Raw genomic sequence first — 24326 nt, forward strand, 5'->3', positions numbered from 1 at the left:
AGCGAGCAGCCGAAATGGGGGTTTGCTGAATGATAAACCCTTGTGCTGAAGCTTTAAGTGATGGTATAATGTGACCAAAGTCATGGAGTGTGACAGTGGTGGCACGTCGGGGGAGGCACAGCCTACGCAACAATTTTGAGGTGAAAAATAGTAATAGTAGCTTACAATTTAATTTGAATGAAATCTCAAGATAATATAATGTCTTCATAATGTGTATTTCTTAATTGTAATTTCACCATTGCAAACAATAAAATATTACTTAATATTACTAAATTTCTTGTGAACGTCTCTGTGGATAGAGAAGTGGAGGGGGAAAAACAATCCAAAAACGGAGGTTTTGGCCTCCGTTGATAAAAAATTAACCAATCGGCATCAAGTATTTCTATGTGTCAGCAGAGCGGCTCTATTTCTTATTTTACAGAGGAGGCTAGCCTCCCTTGGTTTATCAATTAACCACCATTGAGATCTCAATGGTGTTGTAATATGTTTGAAAGACTCTGTGGCGCCTATAATGTAGTAAATATGGAGGGACGAGATATTGAATATTTTATCGCAAATACATTTACAAAGCTCCCTTTTGAGCAGCAGCTAAAAATTTAAAATTAAGGAAGACCCATGCCTAATCTGGATATAAAACATTCATTATTCTTCATTATGCGTCCGAACGCGCTGCTTTAGAAATTAATAATTTAGCAAAACCGAGTAGCTAACAGGCTCAGTGAAAAAACTCTTCTTCTGGCACTGTCTTCTATTTGATAAATCTAATGGAGGATTCAATCCATGGATTACGACTGGTTCGAATCTATGAGGAATCTCAGCCAGGCCACTGCCACTGGGGTACTGAGGCATAACAAGCAGGATGTGAAAAGCCGTGATTCTTTGTGCAAACTGATCATTGCTGTTTTATATTTGGACCAACAAGAACCAGCATTTCTTGGTCACGATGAATCTGCTACAAGTAAAAACAAAGGCATTTTGAACTTTCAGAAACCTTTTTAGAGTTTGTCGCAGCACTTGCAGAGCATCTGAAAACATCCACCGTTTTCAAAGGTACTTCAAAATCAATTCAAAATGACATAATTGACTGTATAGCCACTGTTGTAAATAATGAAATAGATCAAGAAATTCAGTCAACTGATTTCTTTGCCATACAAGCAGATGACACTACCGATGTCTCATGTAAATGCCAGCTGTCTGTAATTCTCCATTGTGTGAATGTCAGTGGCGCTATTTGTGAGAGATTTCTGTGTTTCCACGATGTTAGCGCTGACAGAGATGCCAAATCAGTTTCTGAAGTGTTAATGAAAATAATTCAGAAGTAGAACAAGTTAATTTGTCAAACATATGACGGCACAAGTTGTATGAGTAGGCAACGAGGGGATGTGAGGGCCTGTGTGAAAGAACAATGCCCACATGCACTTTTTGGGCACTGTTATGTCCAAAGGTTAAATTTAGTGTTGGCCCAGAGGACAAAAAATATTCAAGATGCCAAGATGTTTTTTGCCGCACTGGACTGTTTCCACAATTTTTTCACTCAATCATTCAAAAGGAATACTTTACTGACTGAGGCTGACAATTCAGTTCAAATTCCTGGAGGCTCGGCTACTCAGTGGAACTTTAATAGCTGAAAAAAAAGTGAAAGTCATGTCATTTGGCAAGTATGGTAGCCCATACTCAGAACTGGTGCTCTGCATTTAACCCATCCAAGTGCATACACACAGCTGTGAGAAGTGAGCACACCCCCAGAGCAGTGGGCAGCTATATATCTAGCACCCGGGGGTCCAGTGCCTTGCTCAAGGGCACTTCAGCCATGGGTATTGAGGGTGGAAGAGAATGCTGTTCATAAACTTCCACCCCTACCTACAACTCCTGCCAGCACCGAGACTTGAACATGCAACCTTTTGGTTACAAGTCCGACTCTCTTACCATTAGGCTACAGCTGCGCCATGAATGCAGTATGTGAAGGCTGAACATTGTCTTTGACCGAATCGTGACTGAATCAGGCTGGGATAATGACGCGATCGTTTATGGATGCAGTTATATGTCAGATGACAGAGAGATTTAGCGATATGAAAAGTCTGATTTTTTTTTTTTTTTGACTTCTGTAATTTTCTGCATTTGTGGATTTTGCTAAACCAAAGGGGTTTCCTGATTCATAACTGGCCTCACTTTTAAAAGTGTACACTCTTTGACAGTTGGAGGTTGAAAAATGCTTGTGGTCTATGAAGAGATGCATTTCCATAAAGCACCGAGCAACTTGCTTCAGATGATCATACAGGACGATTTGCATAGCACCCTGCCAGAACTGTTAAACAACTTTGTAACAACTGTAACAACTTTGTCTGCTGAAAGGTCTTTCTCTGGCCTGAAGAGGGTGAGAAAATATATACAGTAAGTGTGGACAAGAAAGACTGTCACACTTAGAAACAATTTCTCTGGAGTCAGCCTAAATTGATGAATTAAAGATGACAGGTGTATTATATGACAGAGTCATAGACACATTTGCCGCTAAGAAGGACAGGAGCATGGATTTTTTCTTCAAGTAATAGGTGAGTAAATATTTTAATATATTGTTCCCTTTCGAAAGGGAACTCTACACTACGTCAGAATGACGCTTTGGGGAACGCCTCAGGCGTGACAGGTGTCTGAAATCACTATCAAATCACGGCAATCATAATGACCGGCGACAGCCCGTGAATCATTAACGTGAATGATTAACGTGCGACCTGCAAGTATAAAAGGGAGCCTTGCAAACATGACAAACATCTTTTCGTCTTCAGGGACTGTCTGTTTGATATCGCTGGAAAAGTCGGCAAAGAAAATGAAACGCACGGAGAAGGCTGAAAGCTTCAGGAAGTGTGCGGATCCGTGCCCAAGGTATTTGACGCCGGGTGATTCACACGAACTGTGCGTTCTCTGTCTGGGCAAAGAGCATGCACAGGCGACTCTTGAGGGAGCTGTCTGTGCAAACTGTGAGCGTTTTGCTTTGAAAACGCTCCGCTCTCGTCTAGCCTTCTTCTCGAGTGAGGAGGGCTCACCATCTGTACCTCGTGGCTCAGGTCCCGCTCGCGCTGAGGCAGAGCGGCGACTCGCGTCATGGGGTTCCCAGAGGGATCTCGCCGATCGTCTTGAGAGGGGTGTTAACCTCTCAGATGATTCGGCGGATGACGAGGGTGAGTTGCAGGTGGATGACGAAGAGGATTTTTCTCCTACTGTTCCTGCAACAGATGCTCTTCAGGACGGGCAGGTGATGGATGAGGAGGAGGTCATTCAGGTGGACCCTGAACCCTCTCAGCCACCCTGCCCCGTGTATGCTGAGCTGCTGGATGTAATGGAACGCGCCACTGACAGGTTGCAACTGCCATGGCGGCGCGTTAGGAGAGAAGTTGTTCGTGGCAGGCTGGACGATCGATTTCTCCCCGGCCATAGACCACCAGCTCAGGCGAGCCTTCCATTTCTTCCTGATCTCCATACTGAGATCGAGAGGGCATGGAAGAACCCATACTCTGCTCGGATCCACCGTCATCAGCGGGCTAGTTTCGCTGATGTTGAGGGGATCGGCGAGTATGGGTATGTGTCGATGCCGCCCATTGAACCATCTCGTGTCTGGGCGGGCGTCGACACTGAGTGCTCCAGCCCTGCCATCCAAACCGCTCAAGACCACAGCGCGTTTGAATGGCAGAGCATACACGGCAGCGGGTCAGGCCGGTGCTGCCCTGCACACTATGGCGTCTGTGGTTGAACCTGGCTGGCATCGGGGAGAAAGAGAAGGCCTTTCTCCTTGATGCACCGGTTTCGCCCTCTGAACTTTTTGGCACCTCCGCGGAGGCGGTGGTTGGAAAGTTCAGGGAGGCGAAGGCGCGCTCAGCGGCGTTTAAGACCTGTATACCGCTGAGATCCGGATCCGAGCCCAGACAGGCGGGAGAGCCTGGCCCTTCACGACCTGAGGGCCGTAGACAGGGCCAGAGAGCTAGTGTCGCCTCTCGTGCACCCCCTCCATGTAGGAGCAGGTCACAGAGGAGGCGTGACTCCCGCAGGAAAAAGAAGGATCTGAGGGAGGTGATCCAGTACAAACGATCACAGCGTTAGTGATGGATCATCTCCTGGAGGGCTGTTACTATCCTAGCCCTCTCCTCTTTTTCCCGACTCCCCAGGCGTTTCTTACACCAGGCCTGGGGCTGGGTCTAGGATGTGAACAAGGTTCTGATGGCCCGCCTCGGCTTGGTTGGTGAGAGCGCCTCTTTCAGGCATGTAAAGTGATGGCCCCCAGGTTCATAGAGAACTCTCTGGCGAGTCTTCACTCTGCACGCCGCAGGTGAACTGGTTGGTTTTTAATATAATTTCTGTGTGTATACTAACACTGATTTGTATTTCTCTACAGACCTTGTTCCCTGTATAGACCTAGGGAGTCATTCTTAGAGGAGCAATGAGGTAAGGTATTGGAACTTCAGGGCCCTGAAGCCCCCCCCCAGCTTGTGGCTAGAACGATTTAGGGAGAAGCTCAAAAAAAGATTTGACTCCCGTGTGAGTAGGTGATGGCCTTCCTGTCATGACATTTTTATGCGTGGTGGGCCACCACTCATTTCTATGTTAGCCTCAGGGCTTTAAGCCGCCTAGGGGTAGAGTAGTTGGTCTTCCTAAAAAAAAAAAAAAAACTTTTTTACTTTAGGTTTAGACTGACGCTGGCGCTTCAGATAGATCTTATGTCCTACCTTTCGGTTTGTGACATTGGTATCCTGAGTACTTCGCTCCCCTGGCAGTAGGTTGAGTGTTTCACAGCCTCTCAATCAAGTAGGCTGTGGCTCCTCCGAGCCCTCAGGTAGATCTATGCTTGTAGGTCGGCCCTAACCCGGGCCGCCTCTGTAGCTGGCCTAGGCTATGTTTGGGATGTTGGAGGCGTTTTGCTAAGTATAGCTGCCGCATTTTATTATGTGTAGGCTTCCTCCCCGAGATTTCAGCCTCCTCCCTTAAATGGGAGTTGTTGGCCAAAGCCCGCCCCTTTCACTGCATTCAGGGGTGATAGAGTAATGCAGGGTGGTAGTTGAGGTATGATCCTTCAGGCGGGTCAGGCTGTCTTTCGCTCTGCGATGTGATAGTTTGCCAGACCCTGCCGAACAGAGCTACTTGTTTTTAGGCCTCTAGAGCTGGCTCCACTCAGCCCGTTGAGCTGAACCGCTCGGACGATGGGTGAAAGTTGGTTGGCTTGCAAGCAAGCTCCGCTCCCCCAAGCTGGGCACAGGCCAAATCCCTGTCACCCTTTGGAGCCACTTGCAGGCCCGCTCCCTGTCTAACATTTCAGGGGCATATGGTGTTACTCCCCCGCTAACGCAGGGTAGTTTTGAGTAATCCATTCTCAGCTCTGTATTATCTACCTCACACCATGATGGCTCCGGTTGAGCAGGGAGTTCTAACTACATTTCATTCCGGTATTTGAACTCCGCTCCCTTGGAGCCAGAGCATTGCCATGAGCTGATGCCCTTGCATTTAGTAGGTAGGCCCTTAAAATGGGGCCTCCACTAGGCAGAGTGGCGTATGTTGTACTCCCCTGCTATGAGGGTATTGCTTTTTGCTGAGTACACTGCCTTTGGCAATGTGATTAGGTACCAGGATGCTGTAAGCGCTGTAGTAACAGTTTTTCTGCCTTGAAGGCTGCACAGTTAGGTAGTAGGCCCCAGCAGGCCTCCTTGACTGGGTAACCCCTAAGATAGGGCTCCTAGGCCAGCTCACCTTTGGTGGTTGGCCCTGGTAGTTTGGGCAGAAGACTCACTACCGAGTAGTAGGTCTTAACAGGCCTCCTCGGAGGTGGGTCACAACATTGTGGAGCATACACTAGGTCAAAACTTTAGGAAAGTTTTTTATTAGTATGGTTCCAGCAGTGTTCATTAAAGTAGCAGAAAGACTCGCTATCAGCTAGTAGGCTCGACCGGGCCTCCCTGTTAGGCGAGTCCCCAGCAGCAGTACACATCCAGCTGATTAGACCGTTTCAGGAAGTAGGCCTCTTCAGGCCTCCCTGAAGATGGGCTCCCACATTTTTTGTGGAGATCAGGTAGTAGGCTTTACTAGGCCTCCCTGAGGGCTGAATCCCTCATACTGTGGTACTAAGTGGCCCTGAGGTTGAACTATCAGGTAGTAGGCCTCATAAGGCCTCCCTGAAGGCAAAGCCCCATAGACAGTCAACTGGACTGCCAGTCTGGCCCACTGTCAGCTGTGGTTTTCAGGTAGTAGGCCTCTCCAGGCCTCCCTGAAAGTAAGCTCCTTCATGTCATGGTTCTCTGGTAGTAGGCCTCACCAGGCCTCCCTGGAGTTGAGTTCCAACATACTTTGAGTTTCCACTTAATGTGGGGTTTCTGGTAATGGGTAGTAGGCCTCTCTAGGCCTCTCTGTAAGCGAACTCCTATGTACTGTGGTAGGCTTCACTAGGCCTCCCTTAAGTTGAGCTCCCAGGTTTTGTGGTTGTCAGGTAGTAGGCCTCTCCAGGCCTCTCTGTAAGTGAACTCCCATGCGCTGTGGTTATCAGGTAGTAGGCCTCACTAGGCCTCCCTGAAGTTGAGCTCCCACATACTGTGGTTATCATGTAGTAGGCCTCTCCAGGCCTCCTTGGAAGGTTAGCTCTCACGTTTTATGGTTATCAGATAGTAGGCTGCACCAGGCCTCTCTGATGGTGAGCTCCCACATACTGTGGTTGTCAGGTAGTAGGCCTCTCCAGGTCTCCCTGAGTAGTTTCACAGTGGTGCTGGGTTTTGTAAGCTAGTGGCCGCTTACTTTCAGTTTAGCAGACCTTATCAGGCAGCTACCAAAGGTGAGCTTGCGCCCTGGCTCGACTCAAGTTTTTATTCTCTGCTACGGGTTCCCTCCTGGAACCTCTTTATCTTGCTACAGCCTGGTTGCCTACCAGGTAGATCTAATGCTCCCCTCACTGAGGGTCAGTATGAGTATGTGGTCTCCTGAGTCTGATCAGTCGGTCGTAGGCCTCTCATGAGGCCTCCCAGTTAGATCAGTCCTTAGGCCCTCACAGGCCTCCTTAGTGTTTTGAAACACAAACACTGGGTTGATCCGTGGATCGAGTAGAGAAACTCCCCTCGCTGGCAAGGGTTGTAATGCACTATGCTGAGTCATACTCTCCAGGATATCCCGTCTCTGAGATCCGGTCCGAGTGGTTCACTGCCTGCTTCGCAGTCCCTCGGGTTGGATGCCTTCCTAAAGGCAAGTGTCCAGAGGCTCTGTCTTCGGACAGACAGGAAGTGGCCAGACTATAGTGTCTTGTATGGTGACACCAGGTAAGGCCTGCCTGGTGGCATTTCAGGTGGCACGTTCCCCTGAATAGTGACTGGCTGGGGTTCCCTCAGGTTCCCTAGCCACATTCCCTAGAAGGGACCCCTTCTAAGAAGTTGAAGTGTGGTCCTAGGCCCTTGAGCAGGCCCAGGTAGACCTTTCACTAAAACTATGTTTATGGAGGTTTTTCTGTGGTATCATATAGCTTGGGCTATGACCGTAGGGAGTGCTGTCACTGACAGCCCAGTGTGACCTGAGGGTGAGTGGTTCTAGCGTTTCATTTGAATTTGCTAGTTCTGTCAGTTGTCACTGCCGCTTGGCAGGCACTCCCCTTAGCATGGTGGCGTTGGTATATCGTTCCCCAAAGCGTCATTCTGACGTAGTGTAGAGTTCCCTTTCGAAAGGGAACGTCTCAGGTTACGACTGTAACCTATGTTCCCTGAGAACAGGGAACGAGACACTACGTCTTCCTGCCATGCCTCGGGGCCTGCCTGCAACAGTCCCTTCAGACGATAGGATGTTTGTCATGTTTGCAAGGCTCCCTTTTATACTTGCAGGTCGCACGTTAATCATTCACGTTAATGATTCACGGGCTGTCGCCGGTCATTATGATTGCCGTGATTTGATAGTGATTTCAGACACCTGTCACGCCTGAGGCGTTCCCCAAAGCGTCATTCTGACGTAGTGTCTCGTTCCCTGTTCTCAGGGAACATAGGTTACAGTCGTAACCTGAGACGTTTTGCTGTATATGCACAATGTCGTTTTCCTACATGAACGTAGCCAAAAGTAGGCTTTTATTAAGTGGTAAAAAGTGTACAATTTAGTGTGCCTCCTCTATTTTAATATCCACAAGCCGCCACTGGAGTGTGATATTATGCTTTAGCTTTGTATGAAAAAAAAATGAAGAGCAGTGTGGCCCATCATGTTGCACAGAAAAAAAAGGGGGGGGGGAGCCCCATCTGCTGCCCTTTTTATGGGCCAGGGTCTTTCTGACCTGTCAATCAAGTTAACAAAGACAGAAAGGTATTTTTATTTCAAACATCAGTGATGACTGAAACAACATGCTACTGGTGATTCCACAGTGGCTGAGAAATAAACTTCAATTTCCTGCTAGAACACATGATATATTGATACATAACAAATTATCAAATGCACAAACACAAAACGTATGTCAGTCATCCAGTAGGCAGGGCTAAGCAGACAGAGGTCAGATCCTCCTGATGGAACATGCTGTGGACCGTATGAGGCTCATGGACAGACACATGGAAATCACCAGATTTGGCTTGTCACGTAAAAAACTGGAAACTTCTAGCAAGAGAACAAGTTGCTGTCAAGCAAGTTGCTGTCCATGCAAACCTATGGTTTGATGCATAGATGTGTTGGTTGTTTAAATTATCAAAAAATAGCCATCTAAATCATTACGTAAAATATATTTTACATATATATTGTACTTTAGCAAGTTCAAATTATATTGTCAAATGATCTTAGTAAATATTAGCAATTGTTATGTTTGTTGCTTGTGTCATGCAGTATATGGAATCAGCAATAAAGAAAATTATATCAGTTACTGTTGTGTACTTATTATTTCCTAAAGTACTTGGAACAAAAATCGTAAAGACAAAAATAAAAAATTACAAATAAATAAATATAAAGCCTATGCACCTGTTACATTAATGTAATGCCAGGTGAGTCAGCCTTCACACAGTATTTTAAAATACATGTGTGATTAAAAGAAAACCACTCTCAGCGTTTCTACAGGAAACAGGATTTCTACAGGATGAGTTTTTCACTTTTTAACCTCAACCATCTGAATGTTTTATTAAGATACTCGTTCAGTTCAATGTCTCGGCATGTACGGAGATAAACACACATTTTAAGTGGTATCCTTTGAAAACAAACTGAGGAGCTTTCCATGATTTTATTTCCTATAATTTTCTCCCACCTGGAATAACCGCTCATGTTTAAAAGCTGCCAAACTCTCAAAAAACACAAGTGTTGAATACATTAAGGCCTATCGCTCACTCACTTCATGAAGAAAAGAAAAAAAAGCTTTTCAACATCCCAAAGCAGATGGGTTGAAAGACGGCAAAGATTCTTTAACCTTGACTGAGCCTTGGACAACATGAGAGCAAAAAATGTTGTAAGAACAAATTTACTACTTACTTAAATAACAATAAACATTGACATTTACAGTATACAGTACATCATAATTCTTGGACTGTCAGTCATAGTAGATTAAACCTGACTAAGTAGATCTCCTGAGTAATGCCACATCGTAATTCACTTACAGATATAAGACGATTAGCTCTACTCCAACGTCCTCCCTCAAGAACTGCCACAAATACCTCAAGAGAAAAGTCTGTAGAGGATGGGTGCCAAAAAAAGAGGTCAACTTCCAACCAAAGTTCAGGAGTATGAAATCATTTATCGACGCTATGTTTCTCTGTGGATTAAGAGGAACAGTAGTTTGAAAGCTTTTCAGGATGACTGAAAATTACACTATAAAGTCATTGCGTCTCGCCTCTAAAATGACTGCCAAATGGGCACAAAGTGAGGGAATGAATACAAAGAGCATGAAGGACAGAGACATTCCAAACAAAAACCTTCAACTGCCTTCAATGGAGTACAATATATCAAAGATAAGAGTGTGTCACATAGACCGCCAATCTTCAACGTTTGATGAAATTCCAAACCATTGTTTTATTGAAAATGGTTGTTCGGGCTGTTTGATGTGGAGAAACAAGCTGATTGATGGATACATTGTGAATTACCTGACATTGGAGATCTTTCATTGACCAGAGAACAATGTGCATTCACTAAAGCCACTTTAAGTCAAGGAAACCATTGTTCTCTGGGGCCATTTGTTGAGCTGCTGTCCTGTGCTGATTGTACTGACTGTAAAGTTTATTAAAACCCAGGATTTCTTCCTTCCTGTCCTGCCGCCTTTGAAGAACCCATCTCCATGAAGACCCTTCAGATGCCCCGTTAGAAAGGAAATTATGATTATAATTAACAGACCTTTCGGAACTGTCAGAAGAAATACTGAGAAAGACACAGTGACAGGTAGGAAGAAGCAAGAACAGAGCAAAGCAAGAACAAACGTTTTAAAGAACATAATTAATTATGCAATGACTTGCGGGCCATGCAAATCACAGGCAGCGCTATCTGGATACAATGACTGGGTGATGAAACAGCATGAGGTTTGCTTGTATAAGTCCTTCTTTCATGTGCTGTGGATTCAAAGCAAAACTTGCATTTGGAATAACAAAATATTACATACGATCATTTAAGGCTTTTTGTAAAAGTTCTCTTTTTTCATTCAATATAAGTCAATATGGTCTAATGTTGTTTGAACCACAATGCTCTTCAGAATATCTTCAAAATATCTTCAAAATATATCTTCTAAATCAGTCAGTGATACAGGGTTGGAATGTCATGAAAGTAAGTAAATTACAGAATTTTGGGGGAAAAAAGAAATTGTGGTGTTGTAAAAATTATATTGTGAATTTTCCCTTTAAATGTGGTCAGCATCTGTTCCAGACCACCTCCAAATAGTTTTAGTTATCTGATTGCAATCTAATGAGGGAAAACACATTAATAATGATTATGCCAATTTATAACACGGACAAGGATGGCACACTGAAATGGGTACATGAAAACCTTCATATGAAATCATGTGGATTGGTAATATATTACATTTGAATATGATATTTTACTCTAAATGTTACAAAAACAGTATTCCGTTTGGGAATACAATTCCCCTATTCACCAAAAAAGAAAACAAACCTTGGCAAAATCATTTAAAGTCATCTGAACATATATGAGCCTTGTTGTCTACACTGAAGTAGGTTGAAAATTGCAGAAGAGACATGCACATTAGTCATTATGACCCGAGCCTAAACGTAAAATGAGCTGTCTAATGGATTGTAATACTGTCAATTTAAAACAGAATTTAAAAAAAAATTAAACACAGACCTTTCCTTTCTAAAAGCCAAAAGCTCTGTAAAACAAATCCCAAGGCTGAATTCAAAACTTAAAGATCATGTTCTCCAGTAAAAGGTGATGAAAAACGGATTTAGAGTGTTCAAACTGTGATTAGTCGTTTAGTAATGACTAACGATGGAAAAGCTAATATAGCTTGTTATTATAGACCACATAACATGGTGAAACTGAAGTATGTTACCTATTTGACTGTACTAAAGTGTCAGAGAGCTCAAAATATGTCTCTTTTCTCCCATGAATAGGGGGCTAACATGTTATATGTTTGGGTTGTTTAAAAAAAACTCATAAAACTGTATGCTAGGGACAACTGGAGGTCCGTGAGGATTTGTATGTTTGAATGACTCAGGATAAGAAATTGACACTCTTTATAAGTAGCTGGGACAAGGGCTGAAAGCTCTGGAGAGCTTTTGGAGGGCTCCTTGTTGACATTTTGCAAGGGGTAACTGTTCAGTAATACCGCACAAAAGCCAGCATGGTTTATTTGTACAAGTTGATGCACGAAACTCAAACTCTGTCTTAACAGCATGACATTACCTCAAACCGGGGTCAGACACTCCAAAACCAGTTGGAAGTGTTTTGAAATAATGTTTAGAGTAGATTGAAACTGAATTCACTCTCGAATAAATATACAACTCTTGCAGATCATGTGCTTAACATGCTGCCCCTCGGACCCTGCGGTAGGGAAGAACGTACAATCGCACCACTAAAGCCCCTTTCACACTGCGATTCCGGCAAATACACGGGTAAAGTTTTCCGGCAATTGTTCCCGGGTCGCTAGATTTTGCACTTTCACACTGCCAGTGATTGCCCGGGATATGTGCGTGCTTTCACACACAACGGCTGCATCCGAAATCTGAAAAATGCTGCCTTCGGAGGACGCATTCCAAGGTAGGAAGGCATCAAGGCACGTCCAAAATCAATGTCAGCTTCATTTCCTGTCTCCTGAGATGCCTTCATCTGGCCGGTTTTTGAAGGCAGAATAGATGTATCCTTCACTGCCTTCGATATCCCACAATCCTGTGCATTCCACTCTGTGACAGTTAAGCCAAAAAATAAAGATGGCGTCTGAAAGTTGCGGTCGGTGGTAAGTTTGTGTGTAAATGTATGTTTCTGAACAACGTTTTCCACTTTTTATGTAATTTCTAGCGAGAAATTAATATTGCAGTAATGAAATATCCACTTAGTTATCACCAAAGCTCTCTATATTTTGCTGTAGATCATTAAACCATTACTCCGCCTCAGAAGCCTGTCCGAAATCCGTTTCATGAGGTGCCTTTGGGCAAAAACGCTGCCTGCAAAGTCATTGCCTGATTAGACAGCAAGGCAGCAAGTCACCTGCCTAAGTTTTCGGATGCAGCCAACCCGTAAAGATCCCGTAACAACACGTGACATCAGGGCGTGACGTGTAATATACGAGTCACGTTATACTTTTACTGAAGCTGGCGAACGATCTCGGCATCAGCGCGGAAAGTGAGGAACTACCTGATCTCTGCTTCATTACAGTTTGCACATATTTTTTTGTCGCGAACGTTGATGTTCCTTCAAAACAGCCGGTAAAAGAGTCGTGCGATAACGTGCGTCATCTACGACACGGCATTAGATCTGGCTTTTGTTCACACAGCGCTCGGCCCGGGTTGAACCCGGCAATGTTACTAGGTTCCCAACCCGGGTTCAATGCCGGAATCAATCCCGGGACGTGTTTGCTTTCACACAGCTTAAATAATTCGGCCTCACTATCCAATTCTCTCACATATATAATCAAGGTGGCCATAAGACTTGGAATACACCATTGGGATCCAGCTGACAATTTTCATGCCTGAAATCACGGGAGAGTTATTCTCCCTCATAAACAAACTTTTTACCAAGTTGTAGCTCCTACTAATTAAACCAATTTCAATCACAATCTCTTAACTCCCACTTTTGATGTTTTTAGCCTGATTAAACCCTCAAAACCATTTAAAAATAAATATCAAATATGCAACCACCTACACAATCACACCCAAACACCTACAAACCAGCTGAATGAGTTGTTGCTTCAGCTGTTAGACAATGAAGCCAAAACATGGCTTTTTGAAATAAGATTCCTTTACACCTAATTAACATTTGCTGTAGCTATTTTTTATTTATTTAAGCAAAGCTTAGCCAAATCAAAGCAGATCAGCACCTTGCCCTTAAATTTGAATTGCGAATTTCCCTTTGAACTTTATTTTCCACTTGAATAGCATCCCGCAAAGGTTGCAACATTGAGAGAAAAAAAAAAAATCACAAGAATAGAATAATCCAGACTTTACATTGTCTTTTTATTAGTGTGTGTCAAGCCCTAACCGAGGGTTAATATGCTTACTGAAACAAATTTAGAAGCTTAAAATCCCACTGAAACTTTTCAGCCTACACAATTGAAAATGTATTTAATTAAGAAGAAAAGCACTTTGCACTGTAGTAGCTTTTCAATGCAACAAACCAAAATGTAATAACCAGAGCTGCTTGTTCTAGTCAAGCAGGAAGCAAAAGTGAATTCATAAAGTCCACAGAGGAGAAAAACTCAAGCTCTATAGATATTGATAAGCATGTAAAATACATTCCACTCAAGCAAACAAAACACAGGTTGTTACAAGAAACTGGCTAGGAGAATTCACAAGTCCACAAACAGTAGGCTACCTTTCGAAAAATTACTATTTTTCAGGACATGAAATATGACAAACCAGTCTGTATTATTATCATGTCTGATATACGTACAGTCTCTTCCATCCAAGTTGGTAATTCTTGCCCATAATAAGCTGCAAAAAGGTCAAAGGTTTAGCTACACAAGACTATACAGCAGTAAACAGGACAAAAGAGACCCCACCACCCATTTACCTTCATTTTTGGGCTACTAACAATATCTTCAGACTAAAATACTTACTCAGACTCTAAAAAGGACTTAGATGTGAAACCAGTACTGACACTTAATCCTTTGAACGTTTGAAAATTTAATTTTACTCAGTTTTATAATTAACGGTATGGTAAATTGGGCAGTCAAGTACTATGTCTGGTATATAGGCAAAAAAATTCCCACTCTGGTTAGCACAACACATGCAGCCGCAGGCAGATCAGGGCAATATTTAATTAAATCAACTACTGGTTTTAATTCCAGTTATAGTTTAAGACATCTTTCAAATTTACGAGGAGAATTTCAATGGGTTTAACCACAAGTCAACTTCTTGTGATTGCCTCCAAAGTATACAAAAATGCCTCAAATACCTCTGAGGTCTTCAAGTTATTCAAAATTTAAAGCATATATGTTTTTCATTCCATAATGATAGGATACAAACAGAAATGTTTCTTCTGCTGAGTAGAGAACACTTTATCAGTCTAGACACGCAGAGAACAAAAAAAAAGATTTAGAGAAGAACTGAGAAGAACTGTAAATGACTAATAAAAGAGAAAATGATGTCTAAAACAAATCTGAAAAAGTACAAGTAAAAAAAAATAAAGTTAATCTAAATGAACAATTCTATGAATATAACAACCTTACACCAATAAAAGCCATTTCATGTCACATCGGGTAGAAAATTTTCCCCTCAAAATCAACCTTGGAAAAAAAAAAAAAAAAACTGAGAGGATTGGGAAAGAAATTCCACATTTTATCTTTGCCTGGGGACATTTGCCCTGCTGCCAGCCGGTTCCTTCTTCACATGTCAGTCCCAATTCACTTCAGTTTGCCAGCAGCCATGCACTCAACCCACTGAATATGACACTGAGAATCAATATTATGACAAATCTAATGAGAAAAGCCACTCAAACACACCTCAGTCTAAAAGCTTTGGCCAGGGCACATAGTGTCAGTGTTTTCTCAAAGGAGAAGTTTTGTTTCCATGAGCAGGTTTTACACATAGCTCATAGATTTACCATGCACTGAAATTCCACAAGGACTCTCGACCATGACCAACACTGGGGTGTGGATTTAATATGACAGTTTCCACAGCATTCTGATCAAAGAGTAAGAGTGAGAGGCTTGGGCTATTTTGCTTCGGGGTAAGGAGTTCATCTACAAAGGGTGCCCCCATCTATCCCCAAATTTCACTGTAAACATGCCAATGAGAGACCAGCAGAAATGGGACCAAGTCACACATGTGCAAGTCTCAAGTAAGTCTCAAGTCTTAACCTTCAAGTCTCAAGTAAGTCCCAAGTATTTTTTTCTTGGGCAAGTCAAGTCAAGTCAAGTCACAAGTTATGTCAAGTCAAGTCAAGTCCTGTAGTAAGTCAAGTCAAGTCACCTTATTATTGTAATTTTACCTGCAGAATCTGATCTTAATAAAGTTAAAGACAAGATATAAGTAACAGTAAATTAAAATAATTTGGATTTGCATTGTAAATACTCATGTTCAGTAAAATACATCATGGAATCAAACAAAATTGTAACTTCATAAAATTATTTATTTTTCACTTCTGCCAACAGAAATGTTTTACATTTTCAACATTGAGTCCATAAAACAACAGCTAAACATCCAACAGACTCCTCTTTGAACACCCCCCCCCCCCTCTCCCTCAAACGACGTGACATGACATGACATTCGGCCAAGTATGGTGACCCATACTCAGAATTCGTGCTCTGCATTTAACCCATCCGAAGTGCACACACACACTGAGAACACACACCCGGAGCAGTGGGCAGCCATTTATGCTGCGGCGCCCGGGGAGCAGTTGGGGGTTCGATGCCTTGCTCAAGGGCACCTAAGTCATGGTATTGAAGGTGGAGAGAGAACTGTAAATGCACTCCCCCCACCAACAATTCCTGCCGGCCCGAGACTGGAACTCACAACCCTTCGATTGCAAGTCCGACTCTCTAACCATTAAGCCACAACTTCCCCTCAAACACAGTTTACATACAACATTAAACTTTCTTACATTTCTCCTCTCTCTCTCTCTCTCTCTCTCTCTCTCTCAAGTTCAAGTTCAAGTTGCTTTATTGGCATGACATTTGAGTTACAGTATTGCCAAATTTAGCATTTAGATACAGAATAAAATATGATTACAATAAAATACAATAAAAATAGCAGCAGCAGATATTTCTAATATTAATAATAGTAATTATATAGAATTAAGAATATAAAATAAAACATTTGAATACAATAAATTATCCCTTTCGTATGGTATGGTGTATAAATATTTAGTAGCTATTGTGACTGCCGTCTCATTCTCTCCAAGTATATAGAGTAGTTTCTCTGAGTCATTTAGAGACAAGAATGAACGATTCAAAGCTTCAAACTGTGGGAAGAATGTTTTCTCTTGTAGTGCTGTATTTGGGACAGACAAGAAGGAAGTGTTTCTCATCCTCTGTTTGATTCAGCTCACAGTGTTTGCCTCTCTTCTCTCGGTAGCCAGGATCTTTTATGTCTACCAATCTCTATTTCCAAATCATGATCACTGAGTCGATATTTTGAAAGGATTTGTCTTTCTTTTAATTGCTTGAGTGATAAGTAATTTGCCAGTTTTGTGGTTCTGTTTAGGGCCGAATAACACTGGAGTTTGGTTTGGAGCTCAAATTCATTTTTTTTTTAATTTTTCATCATAATTATACTTCAGATTTTTGTCAATTAGTTTCTGAATGTTGGGGTTGTGATTGGAGTCAGACTCAGTTTGGGTTTCCTTCATCAGGTGAAGCACGAGTGTGTTTCTCTCTCACTCTCTCTCTCTCTCTCTCTCTCTCACACACACACACACACACACACACACACACACACACACACACACAATCTCTCTCTCTCTCAGAGTACATCCGTAAGTCATTACCTCTACTACAAGGTATTGCACTTGCAAAATATAAGATTCGAGAGTCTTGTCTGCAAGCCGAGCACGATGAGGCCCATCCCACCATGTATGCGCCACCGGTATGCGCGCTCATAATGGAAGCAACGCGGTCGCGACGCACACGCGGTGCGACACGCTCGACGCCTCAGGGGCGCAACTGCCCGAGCGCTTTGGAAACAATGAGAAAGCGGCGCGACTAGCGATTTCCACGCGTTTTTAGGCGCGAATTATTGACGACAAAAGCGATGACCCTCAGTACCCCTCAAGCTGAGATGTTGATGTGATGTGATATCTGATCTAAGTGGGCGTGGTCTGCGTAAGGTAGAGAGGGCATGACTGATGATGTCATGACATGACAACGCGATTCTCAGCCTGCGCTCCAGCTGAGTAATCAATTTTATTTTTTAAAAATAATTTATATATTTTATATTCAAACTGAAAACATAATGTGATTAACACTCAAGTCATTCAAGTCATCCTGTCTCAAGTCAAGTCAAGTCTCGAGTCTTTAACTTCCAAGTCCGAGTCAAGTCTCAAGTATTTTATTTTTTGTCAAGTCAAGTCACAAGTCTTAAAAATAGCGACTCGAGTCCAAGTCACCAAGTCACAAGTCCCCATGTCTGGAGACCAGGATAGTAAAAAGAACAGTTGACATTCCTTCAGTGCACCGCTTAAGCTGGCAGAAAAGCACATTGTATAAGCTCAACCACCGCAATGGTGAGGAAAAACACAAATAAAATAGAATCCATATGCATTTATGGCAGCATCTATGACTTCCTCCAAATGTCCATAATCAACTTCATTGTCATTCATTCACACTTTCTAACAGATTAAATATGTAGTACACTCAAAAGCATAAATAAATACAAAAAATATTTTCAAAAAATAGATATTTTATTATATTGGTATCTATTTTACACTTTGGTGAATTTGTATAAAATGTAAATGATTTGAGTCAAGATAAAAAAAAATTATTTAAAAAACCTAGCACGAAGGTCCACCCCTAAACCTTATCTTTAGTGGAGCGTAAGCAGATCAAAGAAAATCATAAAAAAGTATTGTATAAAATACTACAAATAGTACAAATGAGATTGTATGAAAGAGATCATATAAAAGTAGATTATAATTAATATCGTATGAAATCGTATAAAATATGATCATATGAAATAGTATAAATTATATTATACAAAATGAGATTGTACATAATTTTACAAAAGAAATTGTACAAATGAGATCATATAAAACTTTGCAAATGAAATTGTATTAAATTGTACAAATGAAATAGTATGAAACTAAAAATGTACCACCGTGAAACTATAAAACAAATGTTAATATTAATACATATAAATTTAATAATAGCATTTAAAAAATTATTATAAATTTACTTGTTTAATTCTTTAAGACAACTCTCTATTTTAACAGTCGAAGAAAGTGTTAGAGTAATCATGCTTAACCTGTATAAAGTCATTTGGAAGAGCTGTACTGGGATGTCCATTTAAAACATATTGAGTCTAAAATGATGAGCTTCAACTTGAGTGAACTTCATGCTCAAGCATTGCACGAACACCAACACACACCTGTTGCCTTACCTTTGTGAGACAGTCGTAATCTTGGATTCACAGTCTTTGCTGATTGAGTTGCAGAGCAGATCCACAGTGTCACGCAAAGCATGAAGGTCCACATGCCCCATGCCATCCTCACGCAAGTCTCACACAGACTCCTTACAATCCACCATGAGCAGCCTCCATTCGCTGACAGAATGAATTGCCGGTTACAGAAAAATTAGTTTGCTGTCATTAGAGCAGTGTGCTGAAACTCACTTCAATGACACTTAAGGTGTGTTTTGAGATGCTTCCAGTGTGAAGAAAGTGTCTAAACAATGCGCAACGCTGTGACTCAACCCTGGCTGACTGTTCCTGTCACTCTTACCACAGGCGATGGATTCCTCAAACTCATAAGAATGTGTGAGTGCAAGCGTGTGTCAGACAACAAGCGCACTGATCTGGGAGAGCCTCCACCTCCTCTAATGAGAAGAAGCCTCCTTTCTTTCCCCCCTCTCTCTCTCTCTCTCTCTTTTTCTCTCTCTCTCTCTCCTGTCTCTGTAAAATACTGCCCTTCCACGTGCCAGCCTTCTCTCCCTTCCTGACTGCTTCAACTCCCCTGCTGCACACATGGACAACAGCCAAAAATTCTCATCCACCCCCACCCTTCTCTTTCACTCTCTTAGTTCCACCCTTGCGTTCTCCTCTATTTATGACATACTTTTGTTCTCATCTTATGGATCGTGTTTACATGCAACTAAAAATTATCATTAATATTGAAATCCGGTCATATTGTGGTTACTACAACTGCAGTTGGACAATATAAGACATTTCAGGAAATCTGAATAAGACAGCTGGCAAATGACTTAATTAATCAAAAATCTGTGTCATATAAACCCTTCTTCCCCAGAATATCCACATATAATATATTTATTCATGCACATGTCCAAATGAAAGTAATTATGCTAGATTTGTGGGGGGGGGGGGGGTAAACATTTTCAAAGTCAAGTCAAAGAAATAATGTTTGGAGTAAGAAATAAACATTTTTTTTCCAAACAATAAAATATATGAAAATAAATCAATGAACGAGATTTAATTAAAGGTATTGTTCAAACTAAAATGAAATTTCTGTTGAAAAGCCTGTGGAAATGATATTTTGAAGTCCATTGACTTTCAATGATGACAGAATTTACATTTTTGTTGAAATATATCTTTAAATAAGATCATGAATTGCTAAAAATGTATTACATAATTAAATATGAATGCCAGTATTTCCTTTATGTCCTTAAAAGAATAGGGACTTTAAGCAACAGCCACTGACCAAATGGAACCGGCATTCAAGACTGGGACCAAATCTTTGCATCATATCACTGTACATTATTTGTTTATTATATATTTGACAGTTTCTCTTTCAGTAGCTCGCTTTCTCTTTCTGTGCAGTGGTTTAGCAGTTTATCCTAATAAAAATTCTGGATTTTACTAAGTAAACAAAATTAATTTCTCATCCTCGTTCTTTCTCTCTTATGCAAACATATTAATTTAAAGCAGGGATCCCAATTACTTTTCCTTGAAAATATGTTCAACCATCAAATCAAAGCACCCGAATATCCATCTTTATAGCAGCTGTACTTGATCAAATTTATAACTGGCACAAGTGGCAATAGTGTATTTTGATTAAATTTAGCTTTATGCAATATGTATATGTTAAGGTGCAGTCATGTTAAAGGAACACTCCACTTTTTGAAAATAAGCTCATTCTACAACTCCCCCAGAGTTAATACATTGAGTTTTGAAGTATAGTTCCTAATCATATCGACCTAGAAAATCACAACTTTTCATTTTACGCTGGTCTTAGTACACGATATAACTACAGAAGGGTCAAGTTGTATATAGGAAAAATATTGAAACTCTTTGGTCATTTTTGAACGCGATTCTACTGGTCTTATAGAATTCAATGATGTATGCTAAGCTATGCTAAAAGTGCTATCCCCAGACCCGGAGATCGGCTGAAAGGATTCGAAAATGATAAAACTCAATTTATTAACTCTGGGAGAGAATGAGCCTATTTCCAAAAAAAGAGTAGTGTTTCTTTAACCATTGTTCAGACAATATTCAAAGGTGAAATCCTGTCTTTTCAAAAATGCATCTGCAAACATATAACTGCACCCATTAGAAATATAGCTAGAGGGGGAAAAAATATTTCCATTATCTATTTAGCAGTGTAAAGAGTGCAGCAACGGCCCAAATCTGCAAATAATAGAGTGCACTTTTAGCATGAAGAGTTCATCTGAAGCAAGCAATAACTCAAGGTAACAAAACAATCTCAAACAAATTCAAATACAGTGCAGGAAATCACTTCCTCTTAGTGGGCTTTTACACTAGCACTTTTGGTGCAAACCTGGGTTCATCTGATATCAAACATCAGTATGGTTTGTCTGGATAATGTGAAAGCTGTTTTCTAAACTTGGGTGTGCACCTAAAAGTCCTTTTGAACTTTTGCATTACAGTCATGACAGATAGACACATGTGCCATTCTGTGTTGGCACTTTGGAAATGAATAAAAAAATTCAAAATCTGAAGCACAAAAAATGAAGCAAGTATCCATTTATTTTGCCGTCCTTTGCACAGTAATTACCTAACAAACTCTGATGACACAAACATCCCGAAAAAACACAGTATGAATACAAACCAGCGGGTGCAGTAGGATGGGGGAGTAACTGAACTCGGGTTCGAACCAGGCAAACATAAGTAGCCTTACAGATTCCATCTTGTTGTGTTCAAATATTATACACATTAGTTTGCCAAAAGAAGATGGAAATGAAGGACAGAAGTCAGATCAGATGTGCACTCATTCATATAAACCACCAATGAAAAATGAGAGGGAGCGCGTATGCTCTGATAATGACCAAACAATCAATTCACAGCGTAGATCTTGAGCTTTGGTGGCAATCACTTTCATCTGCGCCTGCGATTACACAGCCTAATGCTGCATTATAGAGCAGCTATGTGTTTACCTATGATTATTTTTGTGAGCACCATTAAACTGTACTTAACATTTCTCTTTCAAGCTCCTTTTCTTTGTCATTCTCATATCTACACGTCCCTCTTAGTTTAAGTTCCTCCAGCCTGTGACTGATGTGAATTACTTGATCAGACCTTCAGCACTTAGATCAACTAAAAAGTTATCGATGTCATTCGCCTGTCATCTAAGAAGAAATTAGGTCACTCTGTTCATTGCACTGTGTTATTTCGTAAACCAATGGCAGCTGATCCTTGTTAAATTCTGAGATGATCTCATTCTATGTCCACATATGGCATACTGGTTGCGCTTGTTGAATTGGGTGACATCATATTGCTTTGTAAATACTCTACTGGACCTCTAACTTTTTATTCCTCATCAAAAAGTGATCAAAAAAACCTTTCCCATTCAAACAACACCACACTGTTAGTACTCATTAAAAATCAGTTTATCCTCATCTGTAGGAAATACAGTACTTGGCCACAAAATTCTGAAAAACACTTTAGCTTATAACTCAAAAATCTGTATAAATATAGTTTAGACCAAAAACAGCGTAAACCAGTCGTTAATATTCTTATATTTTAATAGCAAACTTAAAAAAAAATAAACTTGGATAAAAATAAAATTAACAAAATTTCTGCCAAAACATATGAAGATAGCAAGATCACACAAATGAAAATGAATGTATTATTTAAAGAAAAAAATCAGAATAATAAAATATAAAAACATATAAACAATAATAATAAAAAAAGTTTTTTTACAAATCATAAAATAGAACATACAAGGAGTTCTTTTTTCTGAACAACAATTTCTGAACAATTTCAGAAAAAAAAAAGTTTTTTTGTAGCTTAGTTTCAACAAATAGTCCATGAAAAACTGAGATCTAAATTTTGATTTTTGAATGGAGTATTCCTATATACTGTAACATGAAAAAAAATGAAATTTACTAGCAATTTGAGTGAAAATAAAAAAAGTGAGAGAAATGGCAAGTTGCACATCAAATTAGAAGAGACTGAAATAAAATGTTCTTGTCAAACAGTCCAATAATCAGTTTTATTCACAATTTAGAAGAATTCTGTGTACTATACTTTAAAAATGATTTTTCAATTTTAGTAGTGCAAACAAAGACATTCTCATCTTACTATTCCATAGGATGACTGCATCAGAATAAAATCGGCAAGGCTATTGAACAATGACTAATTGGTTCCTTTTGAATACAATCAGCATGAAATCCCAGCTTGAGTGAGTGTGTAGTGTTGTGTTGCATTCTGCCATTTGAACAGCATTGGCTGTGTTTCAGTCTTGTGAATGAGTTGATACATGTCAGTCACCATCTGCCTGCTGCCCATTCCCCTAACCTTTCATTATCCACTTATTTCACATTTTCTTTTATAATAACAGCTATCTGGTATACAGACAGTCACCCTACAATCTCCAGCTGAATGAGAGACAGAGAAATAGAGTGAAGGCTTTTGGCAGCTGTGCCAGCGCAAAGGAAGTCATCAGCAATCACTCTGCTAGTGCCAGTATGTTTGACACCCCTATTATACTGATATAGTATACTATATAGTATTGCTTTATATCTCTCCTGTCATACATTTTCTTGGGACATGTGTCTTTTTCTTAGATTAGCTGAAGAAAAAATGTTGATAACTCACTACCACTGATTTTAAATGACACAGCATTTCAAACGATCATTTGTGATATAAAGAGATATACAAAGTTTTTTATTAAGGTGACTAAATTAAGTTACAAACACAAACATAAGAGGATTTTTTAAAACGGTGACATTACAAGGGTCTTTAATTCCCCCACTTCCCTGGAGAAAAGGGAATGTTCAGAGTTCAGTGCAAATACTGCATTTGTGGCATAATGTCATTACAACAATTAATTTCTACCTGTGTTGTTGATGTGAAATAAAACTAAGACTACAATTAAACATTTTGGGTCATTTAAATATAGCTGAAACAAATAAATTTGTGCTCTGCATTTAACCCATCCAAAGTGCACACACACACACACACACACACCATGAACACACACCCGGAGCAGTGGGCGGCCCTTATGCTGCAGAACCCAGGGTCAGGAGCAGTTGGGGGTTCAGTGCCTTGCTCAAGGGCACCTCAGTCGTGGTATTGAAGGTGAAGAGAGCGCTGTACATTCACTCCCCCCACCTCAAAATTCCTGCCAGCCAAAGACTCAAACACGCAACTTTTGGATTATGAGTCCGAATCGCTAACCATTAAGCCATGACTTCCCCAATTAATACTGTAAACATGTGAAATAATACTAAAAAAGCACACTTAATCTGTCGAGCACAAAGATCTTTCTCCAAGTATAACCCAGGAAAGTTTGTTTCGCAGTGCCCTTTTAAACCCCCCTTCCACATCTCCTGTCAAACCAGACGGCTTGCTGTGTGAAAAAAAGACAGTTTAATTCTGTGTTAATGTCAGAGATTTGTTTCCCACTGACCTTGTCTGGAGCCGCTGCTTTCATGATTCACACAGTAGTGAAAATATTTTCTCTCATGTAAATGCTATGAAAACATCCTCCGCCAGCAGACAGCCATACCACAGAGGTGGGAGGAGCGCGCTGACAGGGTGAAACACGCACCCTGTAATGAAAACACATGGACGAGAGACTGACGGCTCAATAGGGGTGCTAGTCTATGGCCTGCAACAAAAGCTCTGTTCATCTTCAGA

The 24326-nt window shown here is 40.9% G+C and overlaps 1 protein-coding gene across 2 annotated transcripts in view; it reads right to left on the bottom strand.

Annotated features, from left to right (window-relative positions):
• Positions 1 to 19110, bottom strand: part of LOC132156302 (semaphorin-3E-like) — a 58615-nt gene extending 39505 nt beyond the window's left edge. For both annotated transcript variants that reach the window (XM_059565248.1, XM_059565247.1), the window contains exon 1: positions 18654 to 19110. In XM_059565248.1, the coding sequence (XP_059421231.1) occupies positions 18654 to 18759 (106 nt within the window). In that variant the 5' untranslated portion in view covers positions 18760 to 19110. The remainder of the gene's footprint in view (positions 1 to 18653) is intronic.
• Between the last annotated feature and the right edge of the window lie 5216 nt (positions 19111 to 24326).

Source organism: Carassius carassius, chromosome 13, assembly GCF_963082965.1.
Source record: "Carassius carassius chromosome 13, fCarCar2.1, whole genome shotgun sequence".
Taxonomy (NCBI): Eukaryota; Metazoa; Chordata; class Actinopteri; order Cypriniformes; family Cyprinidae; genus Carassius; species Carassius carassius.